General features: G+C 28.5%; 4 protein-coding genes across 5 annotated transcripts; 3 read left to right on the forward strand and 1 right to left on the reverse strand.

Annotated features, from left to right (window-relative positions):
• The first annotated feature begins 448 nt into the window (after window positions 1-448).
• LOC148240336 (annexin-like protein RJ4) lies at window positions 449-2,180 on the forward strand. Its single transcript, XM_088209333.1, has 6 exons — window positions 449-542; window positions 656-801; window positions 962-1,180; window positions 1,345-1,560; window positions 1,670-1,759; window positions 1,844-2,180. The coding sequence occupies exons 1-6, from the start codon at window positions 470-472 to the stop codon at window positions 2,045-2,047; spliced, it is 948 nt and encodes a 315-aa protein (XP_088065459.1). The 5' UTR covers window positions 449-469; the 3' UTR covers window positions 2,048-2,180.
• Window positions 2,181-4,434: 2,254 nt separating this feature from the next.
• Window positions 4,435-6,583, forward strand: LOC110806797 (annexin-like protein RJ4). Of its 2 annotated transcripts, XM_022031739.2 has the most exons (6): window positions 4,436-4,584; window positions 4,962-5,107; window positions 5,316-5,534; window positions 5,702-5,914; window positions 6,006-6,095; window positions 6,181-6,583. In XM_022031739.2, exons 1-6 carry the CDS (start codon window positions 4,512-4,514, stop codon window positions 6,382-6,384), a joined length of 945 nt encoding a protein of 314 aa, XP_021887431.1. In that variant the 5' UTR covers window positions 4,436-4,511; the 3' UTR covers window positions 6,385-6,583. The 2 variants fall into 2 exon arrangements, with proteins under 2 accessions (XP_088065981.1, XP_021887431.1); XM_088209855.1 differs by lacking the exon at window positions 5,316-5,534 and having other exon boundaries at window positions 4,435-4,584.
• A 2,309-nt stretch (window positions 6,584-8,892) lies between these two features.
• Window positions 8,893-11,406, reverse strand: ANNAT4 (annexin 4). Its single transcript, XM_088208812.1, has 6 exons — window positions 11,248-11,406; window positions 10,953-11,125; window positions 10,008-10,226; window positions 9,451-9,648; window positions 9,296-9,367; window positions 8,893-9,204 (listed from the first exon to the last, which is right to left on the reverse strand). Exons 1-6 carry the CDS (start codon window positions 11,279-11,281, stop codon window positions 8,995-8,997), a joined length of 906 nt encoding a protein of 301 aa, XP_088064938.1. The 5' UTR covers window positions 11,282-11,406; the 3' UTR covers window positions 8,893-8,994.
• A 2,434-nt stretch (window positions 11,407-13,840) lies between these two features.
• Window positions 13,841-16,521, forward strand: ANNAT3 (annexin 3). The gene is made up of 6 exons (XM_022031718.2): window positions 13,841-14,067; window positions 14,495-14,640; window positions 14,990-15,217; window positions 15,641-15,853; window positions 15,967-16,056; window positions 16,205-16,521. Exons 1-6 carry the CDS (start codon window positions 13,992-13,994, stop codon window positions 16,406-16,408), a joined length of 957 nt encoding a protein of 318 aa, XP_021887410.1. The 5' UTR covers window positions 13,841-13,991; the 3' UTR covers window positions 16,409-16,521.
• The last annotated feature ends 583 nt before the right edge of the window (window positions 16,522-17,104 follow it).

Genomic DNA, 17,104 nt, shown 5'->3' on the forward strand with positions numbered 1-17,104 from the left:
TATATATATATATATATGATATCAGATATGAATTGGGTTAATCTAAGGATTTTGCCATCCTTATATATATATATATGTATGATATCAGATATGAATTGGGTTAATCTAAGGATTTTGCCATCCTTCTATATATATATATATGATATCAGATATGAATTGGGTTAATCTAAGGATTTTGCCATCCTTCTATATATATATATATATGATATCAGATATGAACTGGGTTAATCTAAGGATTTTGCCATCCTTCTATATATATATATGCTATCAGATATTAATTGGGTTAATCTAAGGATTTTGTCATCCATTTATAGATATGATATCAGGTATGAAATGAGTTAATCTAAGGATTTTGTCAACTACCAAACATATTAAATATTGAAGCCAACAAAATGTATGAATATTAATCCATTATTATAAATAAGAAACTAAGTTCATAAGCATTTGCGCAGAGAGAAAGAGTTCAGCAATGGCTTCCCTCATCGTTCCTTCTCAGGTTTCTGTTGTTGAAGATGCAGAAGCTCTTAGAAAATCTGTTGAAGGTTAATTAATCCATTACTTTTAATTTTTTAAAAACCCTTCTTTCACCTTCAATATTCTCTTCTACTTCAAATTGATTTATGTTTTTCTTTTAATTTTCTTGTGAATCTGGTAGGATGGGGGACTGATGAGAAGGCTATAATTTCAATCCTTGGGCATAGAAATGCAGTTCAGAGGAAACAAATCAGGTTTGCTTATGAGGAAATTTACCAAGAAGATCTTGTCAAGCGCCTTGAATCTGAGCTTTCTGGGGATTTTGAAGTAGGTTTTTTGAATTAATTATGTCTTAATTCTTCCGAAAATATTATATTATTTATTTACAACTAATATTACACATACATGTATACATATCATAGTCTAAAGCCTTGAAAATGGTTGATGATTATTGTAGAGTTCTTGATTCATTATGTGAATTGTGTAGAGAGCAATTTATCGGTGGCTCTTGGAACCAGCAGATAGGGATGCAGTTTTGTGTCATGTAGCCATCAAGGAACATAAACCTGACTACCCTATACTTGTAGAAATTTCTTGCATCCGATCACCGGAAGAGCTAATTGCCATAAGGCGTGCCTACCAGATTCGCTATAAGTGTTCGTTGGAAGAAGATGTGGCAGCTCATACCTCCGGAGATATTCGTAAGGCAAGTTCCTTTGTTGCAACCAATATATATGCTTTAACCAATTGTTGACTTGTTTCGCAACATGTTTTTTATATCAATCCGTAAGAGTTCAATTTTGCGGAGCACACAACTATAGAAAGATATCCAAAGTTTGTATGTAATAATCATGAATGATTACTTTGCAGCTGTTGATTGCTCTATTGACTACATTCCGTTACATTTATGGTGTGGAGACACATGGAAGATTGGCGAATTCAGAAGCTGAAATCCTTCGTGATGCTATCAAAGATAAGAAATATAATCACGAGGAAGTTATTAGAATTGTGAGTACAAGGAGCAAGCTACAACTATTAGCAACTTTTAATCGCTACAAAGAAGAACATGGTATTTCTATCACTAAGGTAGGCGTCAATAACTTTCACCAAAATTATACTAGTCTCTACTTATACAAGGAGTATAAAATGCTAAACTTTTGAATGACAAGCTCTTGGTTCTTTATTCTTTGTCCAGGATTTGTTGGGTGATTCACATAATGAGTTTGCAATGGTGTTGTATACAACCATTCAGTGCCTTATTAACCCAATAAAGTACTTTGAAAAGGTAAGATCTTCATATGTATTGAGTTTATTCACTAAAAAGCATGTTACTTACTAAAATGTGTACCTCGGATCTATGTGAAAATAGTTATTGCGCAATTCAATCAAAAAGCTTGGGACTGATGAGGATGCATTGACCCGGGTAATCATAACGAGAGCAGAGGTGGATTTACAGGACATCAAAGAGCTTTATCATAAGAAAAATAGTGCATTGCTTGAACATGCTGTGGCCAAGGACACTTCAGGGGACTACAAACACTTTTTGCTCACCATACTGGGGAAAGAGGATTAAATATCTCTATCTACTTCATGGGTGCTTAATATTTTGAGTTGGTTTTATTTGGAGACTGCTATTATGAGTTTCTCTGAGCTGTGGCCTAATTTTCTTTATATGCTGGAACAATGTCTATGACACCTCCATTACATGGGTGTTTAATGGCTTGTTCTTTAAGTATTTGATTTAGCTAAAAGCATACAAATTTTTTTTCTTCTTCTTCTTTTTCTACTTCATAACATTCTGCATAATTAATATACTTTAAATAGAGAAGAAGACTCAAGAAGAAGAGAGGGTTGAGATATAAAAGAGTTTTGGGAATAAAAACATGAAAGATTTCTAGGGTTTGAGAGGCTGAAATTATGTGGAGAAAGCAAGAATCAAACACAGAGAGGGTATTTAGAAAATCAAATTTAGGGTTTTTGACAAAAGAGGTTGTGAGAAAGAGAATGAATGAAGGATTCAACATCCTTCCACATCCATTCATTGCAATATAAGTGGCATAACAATACAAGGATAATACTGAGTAGGAACCGTTTAATAATGAAAGAAACTAATATCACTTTAAAGCTACCTCTTATACAAATCATTAGTTCATGATATATATAGAAAGGTAGGTGCATGATACATATATATCATTAGTTCAAATCTGCCTCATAGCATTATATATATATAACGTTCTACTTATATTTGCCTCGTACCCTATTAACTACGAGTTTTTTTGAGCTCTATTCAGAATAGATTGGGGTAGATCACTGAGTAATTTTCTAAATGTCCATTTTTAGATATAACAACTTTTAATATATAAAGTTTTTATATATAAGATATGAATGACATGATTAAAATTTTTAAGAATTTTTTAAAAAATAAAAGATAAAAAAAAAGTCAAATCTAACACATTATATTTTTAAAGATATCAAATAAATATTATATCAAATTTTTTAATATATTGTAATCACCCTAATTAAGAAAATTTATCTGCTTCAGAATGTTCATTTCACTCAGAAATATAATAGACTCACTGGAATTAAGCGTAATTTAATCACTATAATTTCACTAACACACTAATGAGTTAAATCATCAGTTCTACTAAATTAAGCATTATAGACTGACAATTTTTAGCTTATAATATACTTATAAATTGACAAATTTTATATCATCTGTGAGTTTAGAACTCATAATCTTTAAATAAAAAACAAAAATCACTAACTATTAAACTATCATTTATTGGCAATCATAATCTATCAACATCATAACTTCCACTCTGCATTAAGCTTTAGAAAAGAGAGTAAAAGAACTTTTTAGGAGTCTTCCTCCAACATAATAATGTGGACACTCCTTGATACAACTACATCTAAATCATAACATACATAATGCAAGAATTTATGCAATTTGAACTATGGGAGAGAGTCTATCACATTCTCATAAAAAATACCCTTACGAGATATCCAAATTTAGCTCCTAAGAAAGTAAAGTGGTAACTTTCATATTTTAAGTTTTATGTTAGTTTTAATATTTGAAATTTAAATTTTCAATTGTAAAAAGTTTAATACGAATCATCTATCTATCAAATTCTTTTATAAAATACAAATCGTATACATGCTTAAATTAACTAACGATTGAATCATAAATATTGAAACTGTTAAAAAATTATACGCATTAAATTTGAAAAATCTCTAATAACAAAGTATCAAACTGTAATTTTTTCGAGATATATTCATTAACCAAATAAGCTTTAGATCATGACATTGAACAATGATAAAATTTGAATTTGAATTTATCAAAGAAAGAACCAAAAAGTAATAGAAACAAAATAAACTTAAAAATTTTATGATAACCAATAGATGATTCAAGTAACATTTGAACTGCACAGACAGTATATATATATATATTTTTGTAAAATAATTTATTTTTGAATTTATCAAAGAAAATAAGAAATTTTGATGAAGTAATAAATATATATAAAAAAAGAATAAATAATTGAATATATTAGAAATATAAGCATTTTAGGTAAATCTGCAAAATTCAACATAAGGTGCATGCTTATATATTTTGGCTAAATGATAAATATATAGTATGAATATTATATTTTAGTAAATAAAAAATATGAATAAATAAATAAATGTGTTGCATAGAACATGGTTGAAAATTATAATAAGAAGCATGAGTAAAAATTTATGTATGTTTTTCTTCCTTTCATATATACATTGGATTTACTTATGAAATTTGTCAAGAACCAAACTTATAATGGCAAGTTATCATGAACGTAAATCATGATTAAGTACAGAAACTGGAAGAGGGTAGCTTCCATTAGAAGCAATTAATTTTCTCTTAAATTTATTTTCTCAAACATATATGTATTTTAAATGGTAATTATAATATAATATTATATATGATTAGCATAGTTGATTTTTTTTTTTGTATTATAAATAAGAGTGAGTATAAAGTTAAGTTAAACATTCAAGAGAGAAAGTATTCAGTAATGGCTTCCCTCATTGTTCATGCTCAGGCTTCAGCTGTTGAAGATGCAGAAGCTCTTAGAAAAGCTTTTGCAGGTTATTCTCTTCATTTTAATTTCATATATATATATATATATATATACATATATGTTGCTTCTTCTAATTATGGAAAGAAGCTTTGGCCTCATGTTCTTGGATGAATTCATGGTTTAAGTATTAACAAAAATGAAGTTCTTAAATACAACTGAAGTTATTTAAACAAACACAATATTAGAACTATACCCATGAATTTATAGATCAAATATATATTTCTTTTTAAAAAAATAGATATGTCCTTAATGATCATCTGTTTCTTATTTTTGAATTATTTATCTTAGACCCAATATATATACACAACATTTACTTATTACCAACCTTCTATTAACATCTCCCAGAAATTCACATATTGAATTTTTTTTTTCTTTTTCTGGTAGGATTGGGGACTAATGAGAAGGCTATAATTTCAATTCTTGGGCATAGAAATGCAGCTCAGAGGAAACAAATCAGGGTGGAATATGAGCTACTTTACAAAGAAGATTTTCTAAGCCGCCTTGAATCTGAGCTTACTAGGGATTTTAAGGTAATCTTGATTTTTCCTTTCTTTATATTTATATGTTTGTTTAACCTTTGAACTTTATATTACCCATCAATATAAACAGTTTACTATTTGCTGTCTGTGTGATTTCTTGATTTGTTTTAAGACATCTCTCATTATAGTTTGAGCTCATTTATATGAAACAAAAGCCTTGATGATGCTTGACAGAATTTGATTAATTATGTGAATATAGAGAGCTGTTTATCTTTGGATGCTGGAACCAGCAGATAGAGATGCAGTGTTTGTTCATGAGGCTATAAAGAAACATAAAATTGAGTACCAAGTGCTCATAGAAATTTCTTGCACCCGATCCCCGGAAGAGCTTTTTGCCATAAGACGTGCATATCAGGTTCGTTATAAACTTTCCTTGGAAGAAGATGTGGCATGTCATACCTCTGGAGATATTCGCAAGGCAAGTTACTTTAGGATATTAATTCCTTCTTTGCACTTTGATTTTGCTCAAGACATAATTAAGAATGGTCATGCACATGTTTGATTATTAGTTATTTTATTTTTTAAGAGAGTAGTTGTGTTAAATAATAATGGTGAATATTCATGATTTTTTTTTTTTTTTTGTAGTTGCTGATTGCGCTATTAACTACATTTAGATACAACGGTAATGAGATAAATGATAAACTGGCAAGTTCTGAAGCTGATATTCTTCGTGATGCTATTAAAGATAAGGTGTATAATCATGACGAAGTTGTTAGAATCATTAGTACTAGGAGCAAGGCGCAACTTTCGGCAACTTTCAATTGCCACAAGGAAAAGCAAGGTGCATTTATCTCTGAGGTATATAAAATAAAAGCATGTGTGAGTTACACCAAGTTGTTTATAAGCAACATCTACTGAGAAGATTAACTCATTCTTTTTTATTTTCCAGGAATTACTAGGTGATTTACATAACGATCTTGCAGTAATGTTGTATGGAGCAATTTTATGCCTTATTGACCCGAAAGAATACTTTGAGTGGGTAAGAGTTGTAGCTATCGAATTTATTCACACAAAAAAAAAACAAATTATTAAGTACTAAGATACTATTGGTTTATGTGAATCAGGTGTTACATAAGTCGATGCAAGGGATTGGAACCGATGAGGATGCATTGACTCGTGTGATCATTACAAGAGCAGAAAAAGACTTGCTATATATCAAGGAGCTTTATCACAAGAAAAATGGCAAGTTACTTGCTCATGATGTGGCTGGGGACACTTCACGACACTACAAGCATTTTTTGCTCACTCTGTTGGGAGACGAGAAGTGAAATCTGTTTTTGATTTTGAGTTCTAAGTGTTAGTGATTTAGTTTGAATTTCTTTTCTATGGTTTTTTGTTTCTTATTATCTGGTCCTTAGATTTCTATTTCTTTGCTTTTTTCTATTCATGTGCCGTTATCTTTATTGGATGGGTGTTTATGTTTCTATTAACAATTGTTAGTGGCTTATTCAAGGTTTGCCTAACTAATTGGGGTCTTCTTTATTCTATTTTTTAATCGTTATTTTGATTAGTTTCTATTATTTTGCTACAATCCAAATTTGAAAGCCTCTTTGTTATTCTATAACAATTCAAAAAATTAGAGATTGAAATGTTATTTACACTCTTCGAAACTAATATAACAATTCAAAAATGATATAGATCATATGTATAATGCCAATTTCTAGAATGCAACAGCGTGGATGTTTCTTTCTGTAATAGGAAGAGAGCTTCTTGCTCTAAGCTTCTTTATCTACATAGGAAGAGAAAAGTTTTTTATCTCCGTACGTTAATTTAGAATAGTTTGAGTTATAGTTCGAAACATTTAAGAATATTGACAATGCAGTAATAAAACATAGATAAATTATAAATCATGTAATTAAACAATAGATTGCTCTAATATATGCAATTACCAGCATCCAAAATTCATTAAAAAACCTATAAACAATTCTCATAATCTCGATTTAATTGTATTTTTAAATTTATAAATAATTAACTAAATTTAATTTCATAATACATATTAGAGATAGGCCAAATATTCTAAAGCCATCTATCTCATATAAAAAAGATTATATAGAGAAAGTTATAATTACTTTAAATTGATCTTGAATCTTGTAATGGAAAGATATTATATTTTTTACCATTTGTCTTAAATCTTTTTATGGAAAAAAAAATTATAATTTCACTTTTTTCTTTTAAGTTCTATGATAAAAAGATACCACAATTTTGTCTTTAACCTTGTAATCACGTTAAGAAAAGGCATATGACAATCAAGTCTTAATATATACGACCAAATAACTTTAAAATATTTTTTAAAGAGAAAATATAAAAATACTCAACGTTAAAATTTCTTTAAAAGAAAAAAATATTATTAAATAATCATAAAATACCTTTAGGAAAAGGTGCAATAATAATGTCATCGAATCTTGTAAATTAAGAGAAAGCTCAAGATTAAAAGACTTTACAATCTTATCACAAGAATAATTAGTTTTGTAATCATAGTAGTTCAAGATCAAGCAACCTCATCGAGAGAATAATTGGTCTTTGAATCAGAGTAAAAGCATATTGAAGGTCAAGCAACTTTAAACTCTCTGTTGATGTGGCTTGATTTTGGATCTTATCACAAGAATAATTAGTTTTGGAATTATACTAAGAGAATACTCAAGATCAAGTAATCTCGTTAGGAGAATAATTGGTCTTCTAATAAGAGGAACAGGCTGAAGGTTAGCAATTTTAAACTCTCTGTTGATGTAACTTGATTTTATGATATATATAAGAATATTCTCAGTATATTTTAGGAATACTCTCTGAAAAAATTCTAATATTTTTTACATACATGGGTTTACTATTCAACTGGTTCAATGTACTCTCATTATTCATCATAGTAGAAAAAAAAAATTTCGATCTTACTTGTGGACATGCCTCTATCGAACTACGTAATTCTTATGTCTTTTCTTCTTCTATTCGTTACTTTGGTATGATTATATTCGCAATTAGAATTAATTTTTACAATACTCTCATTAAGATAGCGTGTCATAGTAATTTAGAGCCTTAAAATTTTATCAGGAAATGTGTAATATATCTTGCACTTCTCAATTTCACCTTTTATTTTAAAGAAGAAAAAATAAAGTATTTCTCATTTATATTCGAATAAATTATCTATTTTAATCCTTACTTGATCTTCTTGTAAATATATAAATAAAGAGATACAACTTTTAAATCTTAACACCACTAAAATTATTTTTACTTTTGCCTCAAATAAAAATATAAATAAATATAAACATGATAATTAAAAACAAAAAACAAAGCTCATTTCAAAAGCTCTTTTTCCATTAAAAGCCAATCTAGCCCTAGCCCAAGCCCAAGCCCAACCCATAACGTTCCACTAAATCTTCTTCTATGAGCCCAAAGGCCCAACCACATGAAGCCTCATTCTAAGCCCACCAAGAATACTAAGCCCACAAAATAAAGCCCAATAGGTTTTACACACTCATCCCTTCATTCGTTACTAGCTAGTCCGCGAGGATATATCGCCTTAATTTATTTTATATTTTTTAGTGCAACGTAATATCTAAAAAATTTGTACAATACAAAAGCTGAAGTTAAAGTCTCCAACATCGACAATAACAGTAGAGATAATTATTAAGTTAAAGTCATCTATTTCTAATTTATTTAATATAAAATAGCATTAATTTATATTTTTATAGAAAAAATAAATTTTTTAGATGAAAATTTTATTAATATTTCTCTCAAATTACAACAAAAAAAATTGGCTTAATGTTTAAAGGACAACTTGAAAATAAGCACAAAACAAACTATGTCTTAATGGTGACAAAGTACAAGCATATGGGAGAAGCATTATTTTAAGAAAGTACAAAGAAATGGCAAAGGATTAAAAGGGATTAATGCCCTTTTGCTACCAAAGTAAGCAATAAGTCCTTATAGTTGCCTTTAGCTCTCTCTTCAATTTTGGTGGAGAGAGAAACTCCATGTTGTTTATAAAACTCTTGGTTGATCTCGTTTATGTCGATATCAGCTCGGGTTACCAAAACTCTGGTCAATGCCTTTTTAGTAGTTTTGTCCGCTTGATCATCAAGTGATGCATTCAAAACCTAAAAATTAAATAAACATACATAAAATGTATTTACTAATTCAATCTTGTTAAAATCAAATAACTATATGTTTAGAAAAGTATTTCAGTACCTTGGCGAAGTATATATGAGGAGCTAACAAACAAAGAATAGTTTCACTTAATACCGAAACGTTACTGAAATCCTAATTTACAAAGAGTAAGATTAGTTAGTGAATCAAACCGAAATTGAATAGTATTATAAGATGCAAAAGTATATTATTTTTACCTCAAGAATTTGGGAATAATGAGAATAGAGTTTGTTGAGATGAAGTTTGCTTCTTGTTGCTAGTATTCTTATTACTTCATCATCCTCGAGGGGATTGTTTTTATGGACACGAGACAAAATTTTAGCATCGGATTTGACAGCATCGTCTTTTACTTTTGGACCTTCGTATCTGTAAGCGCTCACCAATGCCACCAACAACTGCACTCCAAAATCATGTGTTTCGCACATTCATTATAATTTGATTATTAATATTTTCGATTTGTTTTAAACACTAAATTTTTTTTTAATTTCATATTAAGAAAATAAAATTATAGTTGAACGCTTTAAAAAATAGTAAAAAAAATAATTTAAACTAAATAATTAAGTATGTAAATTATTAATAATTTAATTAATTAATTAAAATAATTTTTTAATATATTTTTTAAAGTATTAAAATATAGTATAATTATTTTATATTTTCTGTTAAGAGATAGAATAAAATTATGTATTTAAAATAATTAAATATATATATATATAAATAACTAAATTATAATAAATAAATAATTAATTAATTATACCTTGCGTGGAGGGCCGTGAACATTGGAGGCAACGTCTTCTTCAACGGAGTGGTCAAAGAGTGAATGGTAAGCCTTTCTTGCACCCAAGAGTTCCTCTGCGGTGCGAGTACATGCAATCTCTACAATCACACCGTACGATTGTGGGCCCTTCTTTAGTGCTTCCTTAATCAACCGTGCATCTCTCTCCCACGGGTGCATGGTCCATAGCACGACCGCATTCTATCAAAATTCCCACAAGTATCATCATTTTTCCCTCTTTATTTTTTATTTTTTATTTTTTATTTTTCTTTTTCTCCGTGTATATATAATTATACTTTTAAAATATTAATTTATTTAATAATATTTATATTTTTTTAATGCAATATAATATATATAACCCATTTGCATTACAATAGAACTAGATATAACATGTAGGACAAGTATTTGTATTAACCTATTCTATATATTATTAACATATAAAATATTATTCAATACATAAAACTATATATGTAATTGTACATATACATACACATTTTGACATGACCTTTCGAATTAATAAAAGGGTAGAAATTTAATATTAAAACAAAATTTTCAAACTTTCAAAATTTAAATATTAAAAGTATTTAACTAAGAAATTAAATCCTACTATGTTTATAAAAAGTTAATAGTTGATATGTTCATTTTATTTTTAAGAACTTACTAATTCAAATCCCGGTTATATTTTTATATATATTCTTATTTACAGATTAGTTATATAATGTTATGATTAATGTCTGTTTATCTGTGTGCATTTATTTCTTTAAAAAAAATTATTATCAACATAAAAAGATTAAAAAGAAAAAAGAAATTAGAACACATATATATATATATCTATATGTATGTATATTGAAGTAAATCTAGTTATATATATATACATATACATATATATATATATATATGGAGTGAAATAGGTAGAGAATTATTGACCTTAAAGCGCATAAACTCATGCTTGAGAAGTTTGACAAAATCCTCATCCCATCTCTCAAATAATCTTTCATCTTCCACAAACAAATTAGGGTTTTCCTTTCTAAAACCTTTTCTTTGCTCAACATGTGAATTTCCCAATACTGAGATTAATGATTTCTCTTCAACTCCAAGCCCTACAAGAAAAAGATTAATTAACTTCTTAATTACTTGATTAATTACTTAATCAATCAATTGAGGGTTAAAATTAAAATTAAAATTAAAATTAAAGGTGAAGAGGGTAATTAACATAAGAAACCTGAAAATGCTTTGCTCAAGGCTTCCAACTCCATTTCTCTTTGTTGATTCAGAAAATGAATGGGAAAAAAAACACTACGTGTAATCCAACATTTATATCGACCCACAAGGGTATTTTAGTCATTTCACAACACCTAAGACCGCGTTTGGCTCGCTTTTTTTTTCTCGTCACATTATTGAATGTTCACATTGAAATCATAACGCTTTTATAAGATTAAATAAATTATTAAATAGATTATTTAATTTACAAAAGAAAACTTCCAAACAAATTAAAAACAAGATTTGTTTTTTTGCGATATTGTCCTTGTAGTTTTACATAAATGTCATCGGCCCCGTATTTCATAAATGCTACCTAACCAGACTCTCGTCTTTTTCTATTATATTTAAGTCTGAGTCAGATATTTATATTTTTAGTAATGAAGTTATATTATATGTATTTTCGTTAAAAATTTATATTATTATTGATATATATTTATTATTTAATTAATAAAATATATAAATTTTAATTAAAAATTATTAAGGTTATTGAATAATTATTTTTTTAATTTTAAATAAAAAAAGTTTAATAATAAATAGAGATTTATCTGATGTTAAGAATCAATAAAATAACAGATATTTTATTTCATATATTATAAAAAAAAAAATTCTAAAATATTTTTTAATTCTTGATGGAGAAGGTGTTGACGTATAATTCGACGGTCCCATTTGCTTTTTTTTTTTTCTTAAAAAAAAGTCAATCAAAACGTGTAACACACATAAATAAATTTTTATTTAATTACGTTATTTTTAAGTTATAAAATAATTTATTTCGAGTGTGATTTAAAAAAATTAAGATGATGATTATGCGATATCTTATCATTAATCACATTAGTATTAAATATATAACTTGTGATTAGCATGATGCTTATAATAATAATTTCATTGACTTCCCATGATTAATTAATTATATATGTGATCTTAACATATCATAAGCCTATGTTTCTTAGTTTAGATTTCTTACCCATTACATGAAAGATGTATAAACAAGCTTATATATTTAATTCAAAACATGTGATTCATCATATGAAATATAATATATATATATATATATAATATATATATATATATACATAAATTTAAATTATAATTTTTTAAAATATAAATAAATTATGTTGTAATTATGAAAAGTAGTTGGGAAGACTGTCGGTGCACAAGCTTCTCATGTCATCCATATATTATTATTACTATTTTTTAATCTTATTTTTTCTCTTTCACAAAAATTGAAGAAGCTTCGAGATCGTCACTAGATAAGCTTGTGATAAGTGTTTTGGATATTTTATTGCATGATGTTTTATCAATTTTATAGAGAATTAGAAAATAAATGAATATTAATTTTACCATTAACGTTGTATCTAATGGTTAATATTTTTGTGTTTTATATAAAAGTTATAAGTTCAAAATTCATTTAAAATATATAAAATTACCCACTTTGTCAATGTAAGATGATTGATAGTAATGATTATCTCACAAATACTTGATTCAGTATAATACAAGAATTTGATTATTAATGTTTTTATAGAATTGAGATGACTTAGTTGAATTTCATTTCGATGAATCATGACATAATAAACTCATAATATTTTATTAAACGATACATAAAAATATAGAATTCTCCAGTTTTGAGGATATATTATGATTGTTGGTGATGATCGGCTCAGAAATACTTGATTCAACATGATTCAAAATTTTGGTCATCAGCATTCGATAGAACTGAGTTGAGTTTCATCTCATCAATTTATAACGTATTCAAACTAAAGATAGTGTCTAATGGCTAAACTATATATATTTTACTTAACAATTATGATTTCGAACCTCAATGATAATATGCTTACATTTCATTGAAAATGTATAACTCTCATCTTTGTAATTATATTATGTTTATTTGTGGTACTTAACTCATATTATTTAATTACCAAGAATATAAAAATTTAATCATTAGTGTGTTAGTAGAATTAAACTGATTAAATTGAATTTGATTTCAAACTTAATATGTAATACTAGAATTTGTTGCATCTTATCTATATAGTAGAATATATATATATGTATAATGGGTTGATTAAATATTATGTTAATTGATACGGGTAAATACTTGTTTGAATGGAATAGAATATTATTAAGTACTTCCATTTGAATTCAATATATAAAGAAGTGTCAAATGATTTCCAACAGTTTCTTGCTAACGATATCATGAGTGTCTTCCAACAGTTTCTCACTGACGATATCATGAGTGTCTCTTGATCTCTGAATGTGCATGACGATTTCTTAATTTTCTTTTAACTTTTACCTCTCCTTGTACCAGAAAAAAGGAAACAAAAAGAAAAGATATATCATAAATAATAATTTATGGTAAACTAGAGAAGAGTTCTTAAAATTCTGAGTGTAATTATACTTAAATACAATTGCAAATTAATTCTTGTGTCTTGAATAAATATGACAATGTTTTGGTCTGAAATGCAAATAATAACATTCTTTGGTCTGAAATGCAAAAAGAAGAAAACTGTTGGAAGTTTTTATAAATATTAGAAAATAAAAGGCCATGTTGAGATTTTAAAAAAATAATAACAAGAGACTTGTCATCTTCTTCTGATCTGTTGGAGAGGAGAACAAATTTAATGGGGATTCTTCAGTTTAATCTAATTCCCGTTTTAGAACTGAATTCAAAACTTCAAATCCCAATTTAAATTTCCTCATTAAAATCTTTGAGAAATGAGCACGATTAGAGTATCAGACACTGTTCCTTCCCCAACAGAAGATTCTCACACCCTCAAAGAAGCTTTTCAAGGTTAGTGATGGTTTTTTTTTTTTTTGGTCTCTGCGTTTCTCTCCCAATATCATATATATATATATATATGTATATAGACTTTTCTTCTTCATTCTTTCTGGGTTTTTCTAAATAACTGTTCATGGAAGCAAAATGACTGGTTTTCTCTTTGTTTTTTCATTATGGGTTTTTGCAGTATTTCCAATGTTTTATTTTCTGGGTCTCTGTGTTTCTCCCCAATATATATAGATATTTATTTATATATGTATGTACACTTTTCTTCTTCATTTTTTCTGGGTTTTTCTATATAGATGTTCATGGAAGCAAATAACTGGTTCTCTCTCATGGGAATTCTCTCTCTCTCTCTCTCTCTCTCTCTCTCTCTCTCTCTCTCTCGTGGAAATTTGTTGGAAAAAAACGGAAATGAATCTGAATTTTGATTGAACAGGATTTGGGACTGACGAGAAGGCGATTATAAAGGTACTTGGAGCAAGAACAGCGAGGCAAAGAAGAGAAATCAGAGATACTTATCAGCAGCTTTACAATGAAAATCTCATTGATGCTCTCTTTTCTGAATTATCCGGTGATTTTAGAGTATGTTCATCTTCTACTCATCAGCATTATATATCATATCATTTCGTTCCATCCTCTAGATATTAGTTTCTGAAATTGGGTTTCTATAAAGTTATTTTCTTGCTTCCCAAACGAAAAAGAATTGCTTTTGGCCAAAAGTACTGTCTAAAATTTTCTGGATTAATGGACTTTTGGCTAAAAAAGTAATCTTTGAGATAATTTGATATAATTATTAGTTTTATATGGTGTCAAAGAATGAAGAGTTGTTTGTAAAGTTATATATATATATATATATATATGTATTGTAAAATATGTTCTCAAATTCGTCGATAACTTGTGATAAAAATTTAAAATCAGTAATTTTTAACAGAAAGCTGTGATTTTATGGACAATCGACCCTCCGGAAAGGGATGCAAAACTTGCAAATGAGGCATTACAGAAGAAAAAAATAGGCATTAAGAACCTCAAAGTTATAGTTGAGATTGCCTGTGCATCATCTCCTCACCATCTTATGGCAGTCAGGCAGGCCTATTCTTCTCTTTTTGATTGTTCTCTTGAAGAAGATATCGTTTCCGCTGTCCCTCCGCTGATTGCAAAGGTAAAAACAACCTCTCTTTGTTCCCATTTAAGCATAAGAACTCCCAAGTCCGAACACCACTGACCCAACACTTTCTTATATTGAAATTTTAGTGTTTTAATTTGAAGTTTCATCGGTTGTATTTCTATACCATTTGAGATGGACATAGGTTTTTTATGTTGTTTCTTGATATTTGAGCTGCTTATTCTTGTTTGATTTATAGTCTTGAATCACTAAGAAAAATCTTGAATCTACTCTCTGTATATTCAAATGGTGTTCTTTTTAAATATAAGATTCAGAGTCCAAACTCGACTGACCTAATAATATCTTATAATGTCTCATGTGAGATGGACATAGGCCGCATATTTATGAGGTTTGTGATTGAAAAAGTTAATATAAGATCTTTAGAGATGTATGCACCAGAGATATAATATGACTGCACAGGTTTTGGTGGCTTTAGTGAGGTCCTACAGGTATGATAAAGAACTGGTGGATCCGAATGTAGCCAACTCTGAGGCAGTTCTACTACATGAAGCAATACAAAAGAAAAAGTTAGATCTTGATCATGTTCTCTATATTCTTGGAACTAGGAACTTCTATCAGCTTAGAGAAACTTTCAAAAGCTACAAGGAAAAGTTCAAAAATCCCGTCGAGAAGGTTCGGTTTATGCAGCTTAGTCTGCAAATTGTCATTTCCCATCTCCATTTTTGCTTCTGTTTCTTCCCTTTTGAATTGTTTTTATTTAGACAATTGAGTAAGTAATTTGACAGGACATCAAGAATTGTGGTAATGGTGATTTAGAATCTCTATTGAGAATGGTCGTTTCGTGCATAGATTGCCCGGAAAAACACTTTGCGGAGGTAATTAATTGAGTCATTTCCTATTACATTTTTGTTAATTTCACCATATATTTATGTTTTGAAGGTGACCCAGCTTATATTTACTTGGGCATTTTAAATGTAGAGTTTTCTAATTAACTGTGTATTTTGCTTGAATATTCATGAACAGGTTATTGGCACTTCTGTTATTGGGTTCGGGACAGATGAAGATTCATTAACCAGAGCCATTGTATCGCGAGCTGAAATTGACATGATGAAAATCAGAGGGGAGTATTTCAACCTGTATAAAACGAACCTCGATGGTGCAGTTATCGATGATACATCCGGAGACTACAGAGACTTCCTAATGACTTTGCTGGGAGCCAGAATTTGATTCAGTAATCAGTGTGTTTCTGTTTTCTTCTGGGTTTATTAGTGATCTTTGTTATTGTTTGTATTGGTGTCTATAGGAAATAAAAACAATTAACATGAAAATATTCAGATCTAGGAGCTTGAAATGTTTGGTTTTCAGCTCAAACTGATTGTCTCTTCATAATTATCCGGAGTTATAAGCCGTAATACTAATAATAACACGGGTCTAAACCGGTTCAAACAATAAGAAGATTGTTTTCGGACTGGATCGGGATAATCGTCATTCGAAACCTGTCCAATCTCCTTGATAATACGCTGTTCAATTTGAAATAATTTATTCTCAAAATGAATCAGAGAATAGAAACTAAATCTTTATTATTAAGTAATTTTTTTAATATAAGCATTTTTACATTATGGATGATTTGTATTTTACATGACACACATTTATTTAGAACGAAATGACATTCTAAAAAATTACTTATTCTCGATGTAGCTTTTGTCGACATAGTGCAAAAACCGCTTTTTCCTCCATGTGTTTTCTGCAACAATAAAAACAACAAAGGATATGTCTCCTAACAATCTCACCAAATTCAAATAAAAATAGATTAAATTAAAGAAGAGAAAGAGATGATTACCAGCACGAAAAGTATATGCTTTGAACGAATGCAATCAAAGAATATCTCCGAGGAGACTAACATTACATTTGCGCTTACAAATG

Source organism: Carica papaya, chromosome 8 (assembly GCF_054855325.1).
Source record: "Carica papaya isolate Zhongbai chromosome 8, ASM5485532v1, whole genome shotgun sequence".
NCBI lineage: Eukaryota > Viridiplantae > Streptophyta > Magnoliopsida > Brassicales > Caricaceae > Carica > Carica papaya.